The sequence below is a fragment of the Canis lupus genome, chromosome 10 (assembly GCF_011100685.1).
Source record: "Canis lupus familiaris isolate Mischka breed German Shepherd chromosome 10, alternate assembly UU_Cfam_GSD_1.0, whole genome shotgun sequence".
NCBI lineage: Eukaryota > Metazoa > Chordata > Mammalia > Carnivora > Canidae > Canis > Canis lupus.
In genome coordinates this window covers 22,458,901-22,479,274 of record NC_049231.1, presented here as the reverse complement: position 1 = coordinate 22,479,274, position 20,374 = coordinate 22,458,901, and the positions used below count along the sequence as shown (strand labels likewise).

Sequence of the window (20,374 nt, the reverse complement as noted above, 5' to 3'; positions counted from 1 at the left end):
CCAGGCACCTGCTCAGGATTTACATCATCTGGGTGCTTGATGCAGATTCGGCCTTGCTAACAAGCTCTGGCCATCTGGATGCTGCTGGTCCACGGACCACCCTTTGAGAGGCAGCTCTAGGACAGTGGTTCTCGTCCTGGCTCCACTTGGATTCCCCATCCTGGGTCTCACCGTAGATGTTCCCAGTCCCTGGTCCAGGTGCGGTTTGGACACTGGGAGGTCTAGACCCCATTCAGGTGATTAGAATAGGCAGCTGAGTCTCAGAACCACAAAGAAATGGGAGCCCGTAGGCCCTCCTGTTCGTCTGTCATTTTGATGGAGGTGTGGATATGGAGAAAGGCCTGTCCTCTCTGGGAAGAACAGCATGGTGCAGCGGTAAAGCAGAGACAGGCTGGCTAGGATAGGAGGCCAGGGAGAATCGGAGGCACAGAGAGGGGGCCCTCATGGACCCTCCAGAGCCTCGGGTGGCCACTGTGAACAGAAAGGAAAGGGAGGAAGGGGCCCTCAGGTCTGGCTGGGGCTTATCTCCTTGTTGCCTGTTCTAGGCTCCCCTGACCTGGTTCCGTTCTTGTCCTACCATCTCTGGGCCAATGGTCAGTTCTTGCTCTCCTTCCTTCCATCCTCTTCCTCCTCCTCTCCCCCCTCTCTTCCTTCTCCCCTCTTCCACGCCCTTTTCCTGTCTTTCAGACTCCTTCCCCCCTTTCATGCAACAACCCCACAAGGCATGATGTTAGGGGAACGCCAAAGCAGACAGACTAGCCCCTAACCTCAGGGGTTCTTGGTCCTGGGGACAAGACCCTTCCCCTGAGGCTCCCCACCTTTAGGGCCAGGTGCTCTGACCTCGGGACTCCAGTGGGGTCCCTCTCCCTGCTCTGGAGCTCTTAAACAGGCCCTCCCACCCCATCTCATGTACTGTGAATGGCCAAGTTTCCCAGACCCAGTGTTGTGGGGAGCAGCAGGCCACCAGCCGGATTTTTTTTGGGGGGGGGGGCAATGCCATCTGTGATGTGGTTTAGACAGTGTAGTGACAAATCCTGGGTGACACAGTGATGGTTTCTGGAACAAGGGGCAGCCTTTTAAAAAAGGCAGAGTGGATTTCCTGGGAGGGAGGGCAGGGGGGAGCCTCATGGTCCACCCCTTCCCTGGGTGCCTTCCAAGGTGCTGGGAGGGTCCTATGTCTCAGTACAGTTTGCAAGCGGAAACTACTTTCATGTTCCTTTTTGTTAAAGCACCCCTGCCCCCCACCCCATAACACCTGGACTGGGCGCTGCTGAAACGGGGCTGCTCCAGAAAACCGAGCCTTGCGACCCCCAGGCCTGGCGACCGCTTCCTCTGCATGAAAGTCCCGCCCAGTCTGGCTCTGGGCCTTCTCCGCCTTCTGCTCAGAGCCCCCACACCCTGCCTTCCCACAGCCTAGTGGGGTGGGGGGGCTACACACCTAACCCAGTCCCTTGACTCAACCATCAGACTGGAGCTTTCTAAGTCCTATTGCCTCATTTTAGGTGGTGGCGGGGGTGCAGTCTACTGATAACACTTCTTACTGGCCAGGTTCCGGAACTGTCTGGTGAACCCCAGCTTACCCGCCGGTCAACACAGCAGCAAGCGAGAGCCCCGTTGTGGCGCTCCTGGCCTCTGGAGGGGGTGGGGGGCAGCTCAGCTCTGCAGTGTGAGAGCCCCAGGAGGAAGGCTAGGGAGGCTGGGGTGCTCAGAGCTATGCAAGGTGTCCCTCGGGCTTGTCTGGTCCCAGGCCGGGCCTTGCTGGCTCCGCTGACCGACCAGCGCCTGAGTACTGTGGCTGCTGGGTGCACCTCGGGCTTCTCACGGCAGGAGGGCCGGGCTCTGAGTGTCCCAGGAGGAGGCTGGTGGCCTTTGGTGACCCAGACTGGAGGTCCTGCGGCGGGAGTCCACCGTGCTCTGTAGCTGATGCATCACAAGCTGCCGTGGGCTCGGCCCTGCTGGGCCTGAGATGCGCGGGGCAGGTGTTTCTCCAGGGCGCAGGCAGGAAGGAGCAGAGACCCCCGGGGACACACGCAGAGCAAAAGGGGCTGGAGGCAGTCTCGGCCTGAGATGAGCCAAGCCAGCGAGCCCAGCAGGGGAAGGCGCCTCCGACAGGACCCATGGGCAGCTGAGCTGTGTCAGGCTGTTTTCTGATGGGCAACAACCCAGGTCCTGTCTTGGGTGAGGACAGAGAAGATTTTATTTTATTTTTTTAAATTTTAAATTTTATTTATTTATTCATGAGAGACACAGAGACAGAGAGGGGCAGAGACACAGGCAGAGGGAGAAGCAGGCTCCATGCACGTAGCCCGACGTGGGACTCAATCCCGGGACCCTGGGCTCATGCCCTGGGCTGAAGGCAGATGCTCAACCACTGAGCCACCCAGTTGTCCCAACAGAGAAGATTTTAAAGGTGGCTTTCCTCGACAGCACGGCTTCTCCTGGGCCAATTTGGCACGTCCAGCGGGAGCCAGGAGGAGCGGGATCGGACGCCCACATGGAGAGAGAGCCTGGCCTTGGCGGGTGCAGGGGGTCAGGGTCTGGGGCTACAGCCTGTGGTCAGGTGTGGCGGCGACATGTTCCCCTCCCCGCCCTCCAGGACGTATGGTCTGACAAAGGACATCCCCACTCCAGTTTGTGAATGAGTTTTCAGAGAAAGCCTCACACAAGTGTAAAATTCCTTAAATACCTTTAGCTACGCATCCTACCAGCTGCCACTATTGATAAGAATAAAATTGCATATAAGAAGTATCGGTTTCAGGCAAAAAATACCCTCCGATCAGCACATGTTTGTTTGGTCACTGGCTGTTGAGACTTGAAGGCGCCCCGAGGGGCTTGTACTTAGCAGCAGCTCCCTGGGCGTCTACTGGGTGCCGGCTCCTAGCTGTATGGCTGGTAACGGCTCATATCCTCAGGATACCCTGAAATGGGGGTTCTCACCCAGTCATTTGGCAGGAGCCCAGAGAGGGTGATGACATGCTCCGGGCCACACAACTGCAGCCTCAGAGCCAGGAGAGCCGAGTATGAGAGCCCGTGGGTGGCCCAGGCCGGGACTGGGGGCTGGACCCAGCCGCTCAGAGCCACGTGGGCTCGGGGTGTTGGCAGAAAGAGGAGGCCCGGGGAGAGGGCCCCACGCTGCCCTGGGCCTGGTCCCCATCTTAGTCCCTGCATCTTGCACGCTCTGCAGACTCTGCACCTGAACGGCCGCCAGTCTTTCCGGAGCTCCCTGGGGCTGTCCTGCGGCACCGCCACCCACGGGGTGGCTTAATACGACAGGGGTGTCTTGTCTCCATCTCAGATCAGAGTCCTGGAGCAAGATGCGGGTGGCTGGCTCCTTCTGGAGGCTCGGAGGGACAGTCCGCCCCAGGCTTCCCGCGGTTCCCTGGCTGTGGCTGCGCCCCCTGCTCTCCCTGCCCCCACAGGGGGTTCCCTCTGGGTCTCTTCTGTGTCTGCGTCTCAAATATCCCTCTTCTTTCTCTTAGGAGGACGCCGGTCATCGTGGGGCCCAGCCGAAATCTAGGATGACCTCATTTTAATTATATCTGCAAAGACCCTCTGTCCGAATAAGGCCACATTCACAGATCCTGGGGGTTAGGACTCAGACGTATCCAAAAACGGGACTCTCTTCAGCACACAACAGGGGCAGGACCTTCTATGGGGCTGACCCACAGCAGGAACTAGTCATGAGGGTCCCCGGGGAGGGGGGGTGAGGCAGCTGGAGCCTGGCTTGATGCAGGAGAGGCTTCTAGAATAGTCCAATAAGCCCAAGCTGGGGCTTCCAAGGCTGCCGGGAAGGGGGTTCTCCAGGGGTAGGAGTGGGGGCAGGTTCTGCTCAGAGGGAGATCCAGAGGGGGTGGGGTCGGGGATGCCTGGGGGTGGGGTGCCTGGAGAGGAAGAGCATGGCCCGCAGGTAGCACACAGTCCCTCTAGGCTCAGAAAGGAGGTGCAGCGCCCTGCTGCCAATGGCCCAATGGGCCCCATCCCATTTCTGCTCCTGGGACTAACCCTCCCCCAACAAGGACATTGAAGATAACCATCCACATCCGGGGTGGTCCCCATCCTCAGAGGCTGCCACGGCCCCTGGTCACCCCCGTGACCTGCCCTGTCACTGTCTCAGCCGGCCCTCCCGCCTCTGCATGAACTATGTCCTCCCTCGTCTCCTGCTCTCTGTGTGGGTTCCTGTTGGTCCACTGAGGGCAGGGACCCTGGAGGTCTTAGTCACTGCATCCTGTGTCTAGAACAGTGGTCAACACGGTTTGTCCAATGGAAGAACTTTGTGACATTTTGAGCCATCTCACAGAGAAATGGGCTGCTTGTGATAGTGAGCGCCCCGTCGTTGGTGGTATTCAAGCAGTAGTTGGATGAGTGCTTATTGGGATAGGAAGGATGAAAGCAGCAGGTAAAGCAGAAGCTGAGGGCGGCCCCACATGCCCTCCAAGGGGCTCTGACCCTGCCCAGCTCCCCTCCCTGTCCGTGGCCACCTTTCTGTGCGATGCTGGGCGCCAGCCTCCCCTTCCGGGACCCCTGCCTCCCCACTGTGCTAGAAAACAAGAGGTGGCCGCGTCTATCTGATTGAACCACCCAAATGGAAAAAGCTGCAGAAGGAAAGACCAATATTTATTCGTTACATATGCAGAAATTAGGCTCGGGAGCCACCAGTAGACATTTTGAACAAGCGCCCCTGGGCCTCGCCTCTCGGATTCCTCGTCGTCGCTGTCGCCCTGTCAGCCCTGTCACGTCTTGCTGCCTCCTGTGCTGGAGTTTGGCTCAAATATTTGCCAGCCGCTCCGGGTATTTTCTGGGGCGATGAGTGGGAAGGTGGGAAGGGGTGGGGGTCGAAAGCCATGCGGGGTGCGAGCGGTCCCTGGCAGGCCCCCCCCCCCCCCCCCCCCCGGGTGCTGAGCCTCTGTGTGTGGTCCAGGGCCCCCCCCCCCGCCCCCCGCCGCAGGGCCCCCCCCCCGCCCCCCGCCGGGAGGGGATGAACCAGGGCAGGTGGAGTGAGGGTGCGGCTCGGGACGGGGGGGGGGGGGGGGCGGGGGGGGGCTCAGCATGCAAGCTTCCAGCTCTTTCTCCCTGTCTCAGCAGGCCTTTGGCCCCACGTCCGCCCTCCACGGCTTTCTTCTTCCCTCCCTTGATAGCAGAGCTCCCCGAAAGAGCAAAACCCTCCCCATCTTTCTTGAAACCCCCCTCCCCAGGGCGCTCCAGGCAGGCTCTTCACCCCACGGATTCCCTGAAAAGCTCTGGATGAACTCAGCAGGGCCCCATCCCTACTGTCACCCCTTGGCCTCGGACTCTGTGGGTGGGTCCCCCTTTCCTCCCGGCTGCCCCCCCAACCCGGCCCCCCGACTCACTCCCTTGCCATTGCTTCCTGTGTGCTTGACCTTGAGCACAGGGCGGTGTCCGGGGACTCAGCCCTCGGACGGTGCCTCCTCTCATGACCACAGGTTCCCTTCGCGATCCGGTCCCATGGATCTAAGCACCATGGAGATGCCAACGACTCCCACCTTATCCTCCAGCCTGGTCCTCTGTCCTGACCTCCAGCCGGGTTTTCCAGATGCTTCCATCATGCTCCTCTGGGATGTGAGCCGCCTCTTCCCAAGCTCAACACGTCCACCGCTGACGTCCCACTGAGGTCCCACAGCCTCGCCGCCTTTCTTGCTCTGGCCAAGTCCCTGCGCCCGTCTCACAGCCCCTGTGCGATCTGCAGGAGGTCGTGTTGTCTGCCTCCCAGGCTCTCCACGCCGCCCGCAGCCCCATCCTGACGCCCGGCCATCTGTCCTCAGCACGGGGCTCAACAACCCTTTACAAACAGGAAGCAGGGGGCACCTGCCTGGCTAAGTCGGTCGAGTGTGGACTCCTGACCTTGCCGGTTGTGAGTTTGAGCCCCATACTGGGGCGTAGAGTTTGCTTAAAACATAAAGAAATAAAATATTTTTCTTTAAAAAAAGATTTTTAAAAAGATTTTATTTATTTATTTATTCATGACAGACACAGAGAGAGGCAGAGACACAGGCAGAGGGAGAAGCAGGGTCCCTGTGGGAACCTGATGCAGGACTCGATCCAGGGATCTCGGGATCACGCCCTGAGCTGAAGGCAGACACTCAACCGCTGAGCCACCCAGGTGCCCCCTAAATAAATAAAATCTTAAACAAAACAAAACAGGAAGCCAGAATTAGTCACTCCTTTGGTCAAAACCTTACAAAATCCCACATTTCACCTGAAATGCAAATCGAAGCCCTTGCAAGCCCTGCAAATCCCCATATAATTTTCCTGGACTTTCTTCTGCACCCCCCACTCCTCCTCTGCACCCGGTCACCATGCCGTGAGGAAGCCCGAGCAGCCACGTGGAGGCAACCACGTGCAGACAGCTTGTGGCCATCCTTGGGTCAGGGTGGGGTGACCGTGCGTAACTCCCCAGCCTTCCCAATGCCCCAGAAAACCCACACTCTAAGCCTGGGGAATTGTCACAGTGAATGTTATTGGCTTTTTAAGCTACTACGTTTCTGGGGGCAGGTTGTTACGCAACGATGGGTAACCTAACAACCGTCCCGCCGAGGACCTGGTTTAAAGTGTACTTTAATGACATGAACACATACGTGCATATATTATGCATAAATGCCAGAATGTGTTAGCATATGTGCAATTTGTTTTATTGGCAGTCTTTTTGTTCTGTTTTCCTATTTTGCTTGGCTCCCTTCCCTCTCTCCTACACATCACACCCTATGTCCTCAAACCACGTCGCCTTATTCTTCAGAAGTACTCGTGCAACCACCAATTAAGGTGTACACATGCAGGTACGCCGCTTTCGTTGGGGGCGGTCATTGTGCTGCAAAAATGGGATCGATATTATACTCTCTTGTCTGTATTTTGCTTTTATTTGGCAATTCTTTGCAAAAATCTCTCCAAATCCTCTGTGGAACTCCAATTCATTCTTGTGAATACTTGCATAAAATTCTACTGCGTGGCCACTCCATGGTAGTCAGCCATTCCCAGGGGTGTGCTGGAGCCAGCACATACCGCCTCGTGAGAGTCTATTGTTAATTTTTCAGGAATTTTGTGAGCCGGTTATTAAATGGAGTCGGTAAAAAAAAATGAAATTCCAAAAAATACATATTAAATACATTCTATTAAAAAACAAAGATGATAAAACCATCACTTCCTAATTATTTTACTAGCACTAATGCTCAGGTTATGAGCATCTATTGTCATATAATACAACAGCATGCTCTTGTGTGTCTCTCTCCGAGCTGTGATCGGACACGTCACACAGGTTGTTCACAGGTGGCCGTGGTGAGAGGGTGCACACCACGGAAATTGCCACGCATTACAAATTAGGGCTTGATTTATTGTCTTGTTGGTCGTCTAGCACTTAAGAAACACTAACATCGATAATGTGAATCAATATCGAAGTGTGTCAGGTTTGTAGCTCTTGTGTTGGGAATAGCGCACACACACACACACACACACACACACACACAGAGAAACATTCCCCAAAGGACTTGAAAGCTTATTTAACTGGACAAAGAGGGCATTCACGCCATGGACAGGAGAGTGAAGTCTCAACACGTCTGGGCCTCACTTCCTTCTTCCTCTTTCATGAAAATGGACCCATCAGTGAACGTTCCCGTTGGAATTACGCTTGCTCGTTGGTTGCAACCATCAGTGGGCGCCAGGTACAAGACTTTGGCAAAAATCAGCAAAAGCACTCTGAGAATTATTAGACTGTATAAAATTGATCACCAAGAGTGTCGTATATTTTATTATTACTTGTAAACTGTGCCACACGTCCTTTATGTTAGTAGATTTTACGATAAATAAAAAAATGCGTGCTTTTTTGTTCCCCCCTTGGAGACTGGATGGTCTATCACTTAGCAGCGTGCCACGGAGTCTGTCCCCTGTTGATGAGCATCATTTTGTTCCTTTTCCCATGTGGAATTCCATTCTAGCCACGCTGGGTCAAATGGGGTATGGCTTTTTAATTTAATAGATATTTGCAGATTGCTTCCAACAAAGGTGAGGGTGGTTCCCTTTCTAGCATCAGCGCATGACAGCACCCTCTTCTCTCAGGGCTCCCAACGACAGATTTATAGATTTATTTTTTGCCAGTCTGATGGGGGTGCAATGGCAACTCTTTATTTCACTTTGCTCCCCTGCCCCATGTCTGTGTGTCTGAAGGTCTTTTCATATGTTTGTTGCCATTTGGATCAGTTCCGTGAATTGCATCTTGGTGTCCTTTTATCTTTTTCTAGAATTTGGGTTGTTTATTCCCTCTCTGTGGATTTGTCCGTACTGTCTATAAATTAAATATAAGCCTTGTATGTGTTCTCCGTGATTAAATCTCTTGTTTACATTTTAACTCTGTGTTGTCTTTTGCCAAAAAAATTAATTTTTTTGTTTTATTAATCGCTTCTTCTTTAGCTTTACCAAGTATCCGGTCCTGGGTGGGGACTTTCCTACATTGAGAATTTCTTGCTGAATTGTTATTGTTTTATTTCAGTCTCTAATAGGAAGTTGGTTTTCACATATGTCTAAAATCGGGCTCCACTTTTATTTTCCTCAGGATGGGTAGCTAGTCAGTGTCACTCATAAATACTATGGCTTAGTCAAACAGTGATAATAATTATATATTAATTAATAATTTCTCACTGTATTGAAGCACTACTTTTGTTATATTAAGTAGCCTATACACTCACTTCTATTTCTGTATTCTAATCTATTTGTCTATTCTCAAGCCAGCAGCATATTGTTTTGATCATAATGTCTTTACAGGATGTTTGCATATGGAGGGCTTTAGGAAGACAGTACATAACACTGGGATGAGGTCACCAAGAATGCTTCTTTATCTCGGAGCACTTGGGTGGCTCAGTTGGTTAAATGTCTGCCTTTGGCTCAGGTCATGATTCTGAAGTCTTGGGATTGAGCCCCACATTAGGCTCCCTGCTCAGCTGGGAGTCTGCTTCTCCCTCTCCCTCTGCCTGCTGCTCCTCCTGCTTGTGTTCTCTCTCTCTGTCAAATAAATAAAATCTTGAAAAAAAAAAAAAAAAGAATGCTTCTTCATCTCTCTATTCCTTCCCAGTGCATTCATATCCAGAAAGCTCCTAATAAAAACCATAGAGACACAAGATGGAAGTGGTTGGATCCCTGAGTCACTATGTGGAGTGGAGCTTCCCTGCAACATGGTCTGATTACATCACATGTGCACGAGGGATGGATAGCCCTTTATTCTGACTTCCATATAGCCTTATCCTGTCCTGACTTACATCAGTGTTAAGGCATCAAAAAGCTAAAAGATACAGCATTAGCTTAGCACCTGGTGGCAGGTGCCATGGAAACACTGGATCTGAGGGGTGGGGGTCAGGCTGTGGATGGTGACACAGTCACTTAAATCAGTCTGCATGAACCTACAGCCTGTTGAACTTGCAACACTACAATGAGAGGGGAGAGAGCAGGAGAGCAGACGTGTGTCTTGGCTGTTGATGACACTCAACAGGATATAGCAAGAAAGAAGTGAGCTCAGGAAAGAAGTGGCTATTTGTGAGCAGAAATAAAGAGAATAGAGAAATTCCAGAAATCTGGGGCTTAGCAAGATTGGAAAGCCAAAAATAACTTGATAAGGGATTTAGGAAGTGTTTGAACAACAAAGGCTTGAACTATCTCAGGGCAAAATGCAGATTAAAAAGATCCAGATATGGGCACCTGGGGGTTAGTGGTTGAGTGTCTGCCTTCGGCTCAGGTCGTGACCCTGGGGTCCTGGGATAGAGTCCTGCATTTGGCTCCCCGCAGGGAGCCTTCTTCTCCCTCTGCCGTGTCTCTGCCTCTCTCTCTCTCTGTGTCTCTCCTGAATAAATAAATAAAATCTTTAAAAGGAAGTATTTGACTGTTGACTGCTCACTGGCCCCCAGTCTTCTGGGGTCAGAGAGCAGCTGAGAATTACATGGCCCCCAAAGTGCATACTCTCTCATGTCCATTTCAAGGTGTGGCCAAGGAGCCAGATGGCAGGACATAGTCAAGGGCCAGAGATAATGACAAGATACTTTCTTGGGTGAAGCCTAATGAAGAAAGCTTGGCCACCCCAGGGTAGGGGCCTTGGCCCCAGGTAGATTCTACAGAGCAGAGATGGCCACGGGTCTCCATTGTCTCCGCGTGGAAGTGTTCATTACACTTGTCACAACCCTGCTCCATCATGGAATATGGGGTCAGTATAGGAGGCGGGGAATGTCTCTTTCAGTTTGTAGGCGCCCAGAGCAAGAGGAGGTGGGCACGGCCTCTCTGGAGAGCACTGTGCTGGTCACTTGCTCCAAGAGCAGAGATTTCAAGCTGGATTCAGTGACCATGGCAGTTGGGTTGTCTCTCTTGAGGGGGTATGAGTGTGCCCTGGATGTGGGACAAAGCGTGACTTGAATATTTTGGGGCCCACAGGAAGACTACTCTTCTTAGCTTCCTGGCAGTTAAGTGGGGCCGTGTGACTGGTTCCAACCAATGAAATGTGAGCAGAAGTGACACTTATTATCTCCAGCCTGAAGTGTTGAAGAGCTGATGAGTTACCCTCACAGTCTAGTCCTTCCTGGTCGTGGTGATCCTGGAGGCTTTTGGGGTGAGACAATGATGAACAGGTCAGAACATTCCTAGGCCCCTGAGTGAGATGTACAATAGAGTGTTCTCAGCAAACCACATCAGATTTTGTTTGAATTATATATAACATGCTTGGCTGCTGGGTTTAATTTAAATTAGATTATTTTGGATTTCCTACCTCTACAATCGTAACATTTTGAAAGGTGGCATTTTAATTTATTCTGTTTTAATCCTCACAATCCTTTGATTCCTTGTCCCTGCCTCACAGTACTGCTGGGAGTCCTTATACACTGTTGGACACAAGAGCTGAGAACAGGTGTCAGGGGCTCGTTTCTGATCTGAAAGGAAAGCTTTCAAGATTTTAAGCTTCAGAATCCATAAGGTGTTTTCTGTACATTTGTCATGGGTAGCTGCTATCTGGTTCAAGGATGTCCTTTGTGCCCCAGCATTTTTAAAATTGACCCGATGTTGACATTTGTTTTTTTTTTTTTCTGTGCCTATTGAAGTGATCATACATTTTTTTCTCTTTATGCTGCTGATGCTGTGGATCATAGCTATTATAGTCTGATGTTCAACCAACCTGACATTTCTGGGATATAGCTGATCAGGTCATGCTTGATGCCCTGTGCTGCATTTTGATTGGGATTTTTGCATCTGTGTTGATGACTTTGCCAGGTTTGGGTATCAGGGTTCCTCTGGCCCCCCCAAAATGAATTGAGGCCATTTCATACTCTTGTATACTTATTTTTCCCCTCCGGTTCTCCAGAAGAGCTTGCATAAGATGGGCTTGCTTTCTTCCTTGTAGGTTTGGTTGAAATTTGCAGGGCCCGGAGTTTTCTTAGTGGGAATAATTTGCTTATGGATTCAATTTATCGAATAATTATAGGGCTCTTTAGAGTTCTATTTTCTAGTGTTGGTTTTGGGAACTTGTAATGCTTTAAAGAAAATTATCCATTTCTTTTCAATTTTCAGGTGTTTGGATACGATTTTTCCTAAGTTCATTATCTTTGATATATTTTTTGAATATGTAGAGGCGACTTCTTTTTAATTTCTGGTATCGGCAACTGAAGACATCTCCTCTTTGTTCCAAGCCTGCCCATGGCACTCCATTGACCAATGGAGTCCAGACTGGGCACCCGAGACCCTGAGGGAATCTGAGGCCAATCTCTGTCCCTTCGCCTGTGGTTACCCTGCTCCCAGCAGAAGAGACAACTGGGGGGAAGAGGGCAGCTTTCCAGGAGGATAGTCTTCATTCAGAGAGGTTATCCTAACCCCGCTCTAGAGCCAAGCAGGGAAGGTACATGAGTGTGTGTGTGTGTGTGTGTATGGTGTCTAGGGATGGTATTTTGAGATGACCAGTCACAAAGATGTGGGGGGCCTGCAGGGAGAAAGGCATTGGCACTTCCTTCCTACTTGGTCTGCTCAGCCAGTGGACCTGCAGCCCTGCCTGAGCCCCCAGCCAGGGGCAGAGAGGATGGGAGGGCCAGGGGCTGAGGAAGGAGAGGTTGGAGACAGGGGGCCTTCTCACCTAGCTCTGCAGAGGGCAGGAAGCTTCCATGGGGGACTAGGTGGCTGCCTGGGAGCAGGGGGGGGGGGCCTCAACAGTGAGGCTGGTTTGCCATTGGAAGACCACAAGTCCCGTGTGTGAGTGTGAGTGCACGTGCACAAATGGCTGCATCCTGGCCTGGTCCTCCTTGCTGGGAAGAGGGGCAGGGGGAGACCCCACACGGCTCTCCCAAAGAAGCCTCAATGCACCCCAAGAACATGCCCGCAGAACGTGCCCGCAGCAGCAAAAACAGTGACATGAAACCAGCTCCCTCCCACCCCCTTTTTTGGTCCCTTAACTCCGCTCCAGCCCAGACCCTGGCCACCCTGGGGAGCAGGGAAAGGGTGGGAGGCAGAGCTCTGAATGGTGTTTGAGACTGGAGCTTTGACTTGAACTGGACATGGTCCTAGTGTCTGTAGAGCCTGTTCTGGCCAAATTGTTGGTAGGGCTGAGACCTGGCGGGAAGAGGGTCCGACGTGGCCCCCAGGGGCGGCAGTATCGGAGGCACAGAGCCCCCATTTGCCCAATAAGCATGTCTGTTGCTCCTGGAGAGCAGGGGCCTGGCCCTCCTCTGAGAACCCGCGGGATGGCACTCCATCATGTAGGGCCACCTTCCAAGCCAGGTACGAGACTACACCCCCCACCCCGGGAAGGGCGGCCTCCGCTGCCCCAGCCCAGGCCCAGGGTTAACTGAGGTAACAAAGCAGCAGGCCAACACACCAGGCAATTGTCCCCGGCCGGCCTGCCTGCGTGCTCACAGCTCCTGGTCCCCGTCCGGCCTCCTATCTGTCCTTGGGGCCGGACCCCGAGCGCCACCCTGGACGACTCCTCAGCCCTCAGGGGAGGGCCTCAGGCCCTCCTCTGCCGGCCTCCCAGGCTGAGTGTGACCGACCACGAGGGCAGGTTCCCTCCAGTGCGTTTGGACGCATTAAAGCAAGTTTTCACACGGGGAACAGTTGACAAGACACTCCTTTATTAAAACCTAAGGACATCTTTATAAAAACTACTGTATATAAAGACAAAAGCAGCGTAGCACAGTCAGTGTAAAATACATCATTATTATTACATTATTATTATTATCAGGAATATTATTGGTTTTTGGTTTTCCCAGTTATCAGCTCTCAGGGAGACCCTGTGCCTGCCCAAGGGAAGTCGGGGTGCACAGGAGAGGGGATGTGCTCGGGCCCACCCTCACCTGTGTGCCCTTGTGTGACGGACCCCAAGGTGGACATGCCAGCCCGGGGGGGGGGCATCCTGCCTTGTTACCGAGACCGAGCCCCTCTTGGCCGGCGCCCCACGGGTTATTGCACATCACCCAGACTGCTTGCTGACCTGGGGCGCATCCCACCAGCGTGAACATACAGAATCGGGGAGAGACGGAGAGAACACACGCGGGAACCCAGGCCAGGTTCATTCAGGTCACCAGTTTGGTCCCACTGGGGGCCCGCGGTGGCAGCGCCACCCGCGACTTGCAATCACGAGCCCCAGCGATCCCCCCGACCCGGGTTCGTCTGACTGCCGTGGGCTCCTGCACGTTTCGGAGGGTGGTGTGGGGGCCATTCACAGGGCACCCCGTTGCACAGACCCAGGGGATGCTGCTCCCACTGCAGTCCAAAGAAACGGGGTTCCTGGGAGCCCATTACCATTTCTATGACAGCATTGCCAGTGGTGCCTCCTGGAGGGGGGCCCCTGCATTTCACTGTGTGAAGGGCAAGTACATCGGGGTTTTAATGTAAAGGTAGGAGTTTTGGGGGGCAGTACAGTGTGACTACGGGTGAAAGCGGCTCACTCACCAAGCATCTATCTAGCACCAACTATCTGGTGGGGTCTGGTACTGGGAATTTGAGAGCTGGGGACAGTGCCACCTCCAAGGTCACTATCAGGGAGGGGATAGGGAAGTGTCGCCTATTTGCTCTGTGGATCTGGGTGTTCGATCTGTTAGGCACCGCGAGTCACTTCTCAGGTGATCGCAACCTCTCCTACGGACACGGCGCGTCCCCGGACACCTCCGTGATTGGCAAGTGCTCGCAGAGGCGCACTGGGTTCAGAGCTGGAGAATATTAGTTGGACAGATGAATGAACGCATGCATGAACGAATGGCTTTGCTAGGATGTTCTCTCTCGCGCGCCTGACTGACTGCTCAGCAACCACATCTGCGTTCACCGGACTGCCATCTGGGGCGGTTTGTGCCGCGAGGCAGGCCGGGGAGCCCCGTGCGGCATTGGTCACACCGCTGGTGAGCGGTGTCTGCGATCTGGAGGGTAAAGGGCATCGCCCCAGCTTGGGGATGGGCTCTGAGGCCACAGGTAACAATGAGCATGGTGTCACCATCCCTGGAGGGGGGCAGGGGGAGTGGCTGCCCCCCTGACCTTACAAATGTTTCCTGGGGACCAGATAAGCGGTAAGCTCAAGAATTTCCGCAGGTCACTCCTATCATCCCAGCCTTCGGGTTCCCATAGCAGACGACAGGGGCGGACAGGGCAGGGCACGGACATGTCCTGTGATGAGCACTGACCAGAAATGCCCCCCCAGTAACTCTACTTGGGGCTGTGACGTGAATCTGGATAGTAGAGGGAGCTGCGTAAACCACTAAAACACTTTTTGGACGCCTGCTACTCTGGGAAACTCGTCCCCTTTTACAGCAGAGACTCCAGGAGACACAGTGGATGGGGTGTCAGCTGAGCGGGCAGACGGGGCCCCGGGCGGGAGGGATGGCCCAGGGCCAGGATCCCCACCTGGTGTGGACAAGGGTCTGGGGGGCCTCAGGGGGGTGGGAACAGTGCCAGGCACGGCCACGCACACGGCCTCGTTGTGACTGAAATGATCTCAGGAGAGCTTCGGATTGGATGGCGAGCCGGGAAGTGTCCCCTCGCAATCTGTCACCCCCACTCCTGACCGTGTTGTCCTGGATCCCGTCACCTCCAACCCGCCCCAGCCCTTCCTTCTGGCCCCGGGGCTCCATGTGCCTGAGCCGTGTGTTCTGGGAGATGAAGGGGAGCACCACCCACCTTAGCTAGCTGCCCACCTGTTCCTTCTAAAGGATCAGGGACCGCCAGAGGGACTGGATCCCGCTGCGTGTGCGCACGTGTGCATGGTTGCCTGTGTGCGTGCACGTGCGTGTGTTTTCCATTAAGGCCTGTTTCAAACTGGTCCTGGTCGGTGTCAGATGCTCCCCTGGGCGGCTCCTTGAGGCTCAGGACAACTGCGGATGTTAAGGTGAGGGCGGAGGGCCCGAGGGTGCACCGGGTACTGGTTCTGGGTCGATTCCGAACCACACCAATCACACCAGATGCAGGCGAGAGTTAAAGCGTTGAGCTGCCCGTCAACGCCAGGCCGTTCCCAGTGGGAGGGGGTGCTTACCGACTGGGGTCAGGACACAGACCGCCCGGCGGGACAAACCCCCCAGTAAGGTACGCTGTCGTCTTCTTCCTCTGCTATTTATTTCTCTTTTTTTGTACTGTTACTATTGTTATTTTTACATATTACGTGGTGATAGCCAGAAGCTCACAGTAAGAAGTAAACATAGGCAGCTTGAAAAACCGGGTTTGGGAGTCACTAGGAAACACTAACTCTGTAAATCTCTACTTGAACTTGTCACGACCCCGTGTCTTATTCTCAGGGACACTCTACTGACTGGCACGGGAGCCTGTCACAGTAGGGTGGGATGGGTTTTCGCTGGGCTCCTGCAGGGTTTTGAGGGGCCCTTGACATGGTGGGGGGATGGCCCTGTGCACACCTGCCCTGCACTCAGGGTTCTCACACCTGGCGCCCCGTCTCACCCCTCAGCTGGCCCCCCGTCTGTCTGCCGAGCCACACGTGGGAGGCCCCCACACAAACAGGATGTTCCATCCTGAGCCCCATAGGGTTTACTGGTCTCCCCGGTGAGACTGCTGGCAGGGGCCGGATGCTGAGTCCTACAAGCTGCAGCTCTGTGAGCGTCACCCAGGACCACAGGAAGCCAGAGGTGCAAGCCCCCTAAATACCTGGTCTGACTCCTTCCTCTTAACCCAGGGGGATCCTGAGGACAGAGAAGGCACAGGACTGGCCCGAGGTCACACGGCTCTTAGTGCAGAGCTGATGTCAGAATCCGGGTCTGGTGCCTCCCCGTCCCCCTCTACCCTCCCCGCTCTCAACCCTCAAGTTCTCCGGATTCCCCAGGCTCTGCACCCCAGATGCAGGTGACAGCTGATCCTCCTGGGCTGGGCGGCTGCCAAGCCCCACTCCCCAAGGCTCCCCACAGCGGCCTGGGCAAAGGAAGACAGGCCCATCCCTACTCAAGACCCCAACAAAGTCTTCCCCCTCTGCAGCTGCGAGCCATGTGCTTGGGTGCCGCTGTCTGGGGGAGAAGCACGAAGCCGCGGGCTTGGTCCGCCACAGGTGAACGGGCGCAAGTCACGGGGCCCCTCTGCATCTTGGTTTCCTAGGCCATGAAATGGGGAGCTGGAGAGCCAGGTTGCCTGGAAAATCCTTTATCAGAGGATGGGGAGTTGTGTCTGTGCGGCCTTCCAGAGCTGGACTCCCTGCCTTCAACTCCTTCTGTCCTCCCTCTGGGTCCCAGCCATCCTGGATCCCGGATTTCTTTGGTTCTTTGAAACACTCAAGCATGCTGCTGCCCCAGGGCCTTTGTGCTGGGATGCTCTTCCCCTGCCTTCCAGGCCCATGGCTGGCTCTTGCTTATCATCCAGATTTGGGCTTCCGGTCACCTGCTCAGAAAGGCATTCTCAGACCCAGACTGCGCAACCTCAACACCCTCCGTAACAGATTGTTCTGGCTGAAATCTCGGCGGGGCACTCACCACTACAGCTGCATCCTGACTCTCCACTCACTTCTCGTCCTCTCTCCCCAACTGGAAAACCAGCCCCACGAACAGGAGCCTCGCCGCTCACTGCTGCGCCTGAAGAGCAGTCTGTGTGCAAGAGCACTGGGTCTGGCTAAGCAAGGAACACGCCATCAGAGGGACACACGTTTATTGAGCAGGGTCCCCCGTGCTAAAAGCTGGGGGGAGACCTGGTTATTACTAACACAAGTGGAATGAGTGTGTCTACACTGGCAGTGTGGCCCTTGAGGATTTATGACATCATTTCCCGGGCAATGCCCTTCCATGTGTATGCCCTGGGCCCGCGGGGTGGGTGGCGGGTGGGGGAGCTCTGGGGAATGGATGTTAGAGGCATCCGGGTTTGCATGGGACCCTGAAGTGGAATGGTTTCTAGACACTTCCCCCTGGGGCTTCTGCAGAACCTCATCACCGTATCCAGCACAGATCTGTCTGTCTGTCCCACCCCCCGCCCTCAGGGCAGGGACAAGGCCTGCCTGACTCAGGGCTAGTCCCCATCACTGCCCAGCCTGGGGCCTGACACAGCAGATACATAACCAGAATGCGCCGTGTGGATGAGGGCTGCAGGGCAGTGACGGCAGAGAACGCAGGGCAACGGCCAGTCTGCTGAGAAATCACTGGGGAGATGTCCCAGGGACTGTGCGGGGGGTACCTTGGACTTTGGGTTCTACACCCCTAAGATCAAACAGAGGGGCTGGTCTCCTCCTGGCTGTGTGACCCTGGGCACCTTCCCTGCTCAGAGCCATTTCTGCAAGGGGTTCACCACAGCCCTCTCCCAGGCGGTGAGAGAGGGAGCGCATGAAGACACGCAGCCCAGTGCCTGCCCCATGGACGGCCCAAGATGCGTGGCCTCCTTTCATGACACTGCTATGGGAACAAATTCCATAAGAACAAACCCTCATGAGCATTTTCAAATCCCCAGCACCCTCTGAGACCTCGGGGGGCTGTGCCCCAGGCTCGCTGGCTCACAGCTGCCAGCTGCAGCAAGAAGCTTGAACCGGGACGCTGGCAAGGGCCCCCACTACCGGTGACCTGTGCCCATCAGAGGACTCGGGGGGACTCCAATAGAAACCAATCAATCAAACAAAAAGAACACCTCAAATCACACGCACACGCGTGCACGCGTGCACACACACACACGCATACACACGTGCACACACACACTCACATTTGGTATCCTGACACAGGCCCACAGGCCACAACTGGACGGAGTAGAGACAAGGGGCCCACAGGAACGATGCACAGGCCTAATCCCTACGGCTTGAATTAGCCAGAGCAGCTTTGTGTTGGTCATCCTGAGTCCACAACGGCATCACCTCTCAGAAGCCACCAGCCCAGAATGGGACTATTGCTTGCAGACGGGTGGCTCAAGACCCCCTCCCTTACAACCCCTGGCCCCCACCCCTGAGTTTGCTCCTAATCTTGGAAGTCCATGGAAGGGGATTGTGGGCACAGGTGGCATTTCTTCCTCTGCCACTGCTGCAGCCACCTTGGCTCTCCCGGGGGTCTCTGTTGAAGCTGTTCTTCCTGGAGGCTGGGCCGGTTGCTTCGGGTCTCACCTCCCCCATCCTGAGGCACGGCAAAAGGGTTTTCTGGGGAAGCAGAAGGAAACAAAATATCACATGGTGTCTCCTCCATGGGGACTCACTGAGGACATTTCTCTTGGGCCTCAGTGCCCGGAGAAGCCAGGTTTTCCCTGAGTGCATGACTTCTGGATATTGAGAGCCATTTTTTTTCCTCTTCTCAAATTATTTATTTGAGAGAGCAGAGTGAGAGTGAGAGCAAGAGAGAGCACAGGCTGGGGTAAGGGGAAAAGGGAGAGGGAGAAGCAGCCTCTCCACTGAGCAGGGAGCCTAATGCGGGGCTGGATTCAAGACACCAGGATTATGACCTGAGCTGAAGGCAGATGCTTAACCAATTGAGCCACCTAGGTGCCCCTGGATATTGAGATCGACTTGACTTTAAGACTGGAAGCAAGATAAGCAAGCCTGCTGCCACCATGGCTCCATTCTGTACCAGCACTCGTGGCCCATGTAATAAGACAAGAAAAAAATATAGCATCTTAGGAGTGGAAGAGAAGAAACTGAGTTACAATTAATGGCAGATAATGTACACAGAAAATCCAAGAGAATCAACAGGCTAATTATTAGAACAGAGTGCAAATACAGAGATACGATCTTCAATCCAGGAGATAATCAGATTAATTTACAAAACCCAACGGTGTTCATCTATCTCAACAATTACCGACTAATTATGTGTCTTAGCTTGCGTCATTCCAGTTAACACCTGTTGTCCTGACATAATTTTTAATATTGTTCCCCTTATCTGCTAATAAGTATTTTGATTTGGATTTTAAATGATATGGTCACCCTTGCTATAAAAAAAAAAAAAGAAAATATTAGGGTGCTTAGTTGGCTCAGTCAGATAAGGGTCTCCCTTTGGCTCAGGTCATGATCCTGGCATCCTGGGATCCAGCCCTGCACTGGGCTCCCTGCTCAGTGGGGAGTCTGCTTCTCCCTCTGCCTTTGCCCCTCACCCCCCCCCCATGCTCTCTGTGTCTCAAATAAATGAAGTCTTTAAAAAAAACCTAGAAAATATTAACAGATACAGATACCATTCATAATTATAATAAAAACCATTATGAATCTTGAAATCACATCACTGGATTGATCGTATCCTACAAAGCCATGGAAGGGAAACGAGGGTGCTCTTAGCACAGGGATGTGCTCAGGAGACCAATGGAGCAGAGCCAGGTTGGTAAACACTGGCCCATGGGGCGCTTGCAGCCTCGACTGGCAGAGTCGAGATGGCACTGTGAGTCCCCTGTCCTATGTCCAATTATAGGGGCAACTGCTCAGTCACAAATACTTACCTTTCCAGACCTCCTTGCAGATGGGGTGGTCACATGACCCAGTCTTGTATAAGTACAAGTCCACTAGGAAGGGGACATGAATCCAGATAAGAGCATGAGAAGGAGAGACACTTACTAATGCAGGTGAAGTAGAAAGCAGGGAGAAACCTGGTTCTGGTGGTGGCATCACCACCTCTGGTGGAGGTGACTGCTCATCTCCATATTAGTGCAGCTGGATCTCTGCTACTTGCATCTCATTATAGCTCTTCACTGATAAACCATCTTCAACCAAGCTGCAGGGCATGTTAGGAGGGGCGGTGGCGGGGGCAGCGGGGAGTGGATGGAGGGGCTCTGACAAAGCCAGCACAGCCCATCTTTCCAGAGCAGGTGAGAATCCCAGAAGTAGAGCCAACCTCCCCACTCTGCATCAGTAGGAACGTGTGCATGGGCTCAGGGCTGGGATTCCACAGAGCCTTCTCTGCTCTTTCCCAGAACAAAGGCAGGTCCAGTGATCCCCCACCATCTGCTTTATCTTTCTCCATAGCTTCCATCTCTGTTCAGGACACCACAGATT

General features: G+C 53.8%; 1 protein-coding gene across 5 annotated transcripts in view; it reads right to left on the bottom strand.

Annotated features, from left to right (window-relative positions):
* Positions 1–13,066: 13,066 nt before the first annotated feature.
* Positions 13,067–20,374, bottom strand: part of SHISAL1 (shisa like 1) — a 74,511-nt gene continuing 67,203 nt past the window's right edge. For 2 of the 5 annotated variants that reach the window (XM_038550256.1, XM_038550255.1), the window contains exon 5: positions 13,067–18,541. In XM_038550256.1, the coding sequence (XP_038406184.1) occupies position 18,541 (1 nt within the window). In that variant the 3' untranslated portion in view covers positions 13,067–18,540. The remainder of the gene's footprint in view (positions 18,542–20,374) is intronic. The other 3 variants (XR_005365500.1, XR_005365501.1, XR_005365502.1) reach the window with 3 other exon arrangements.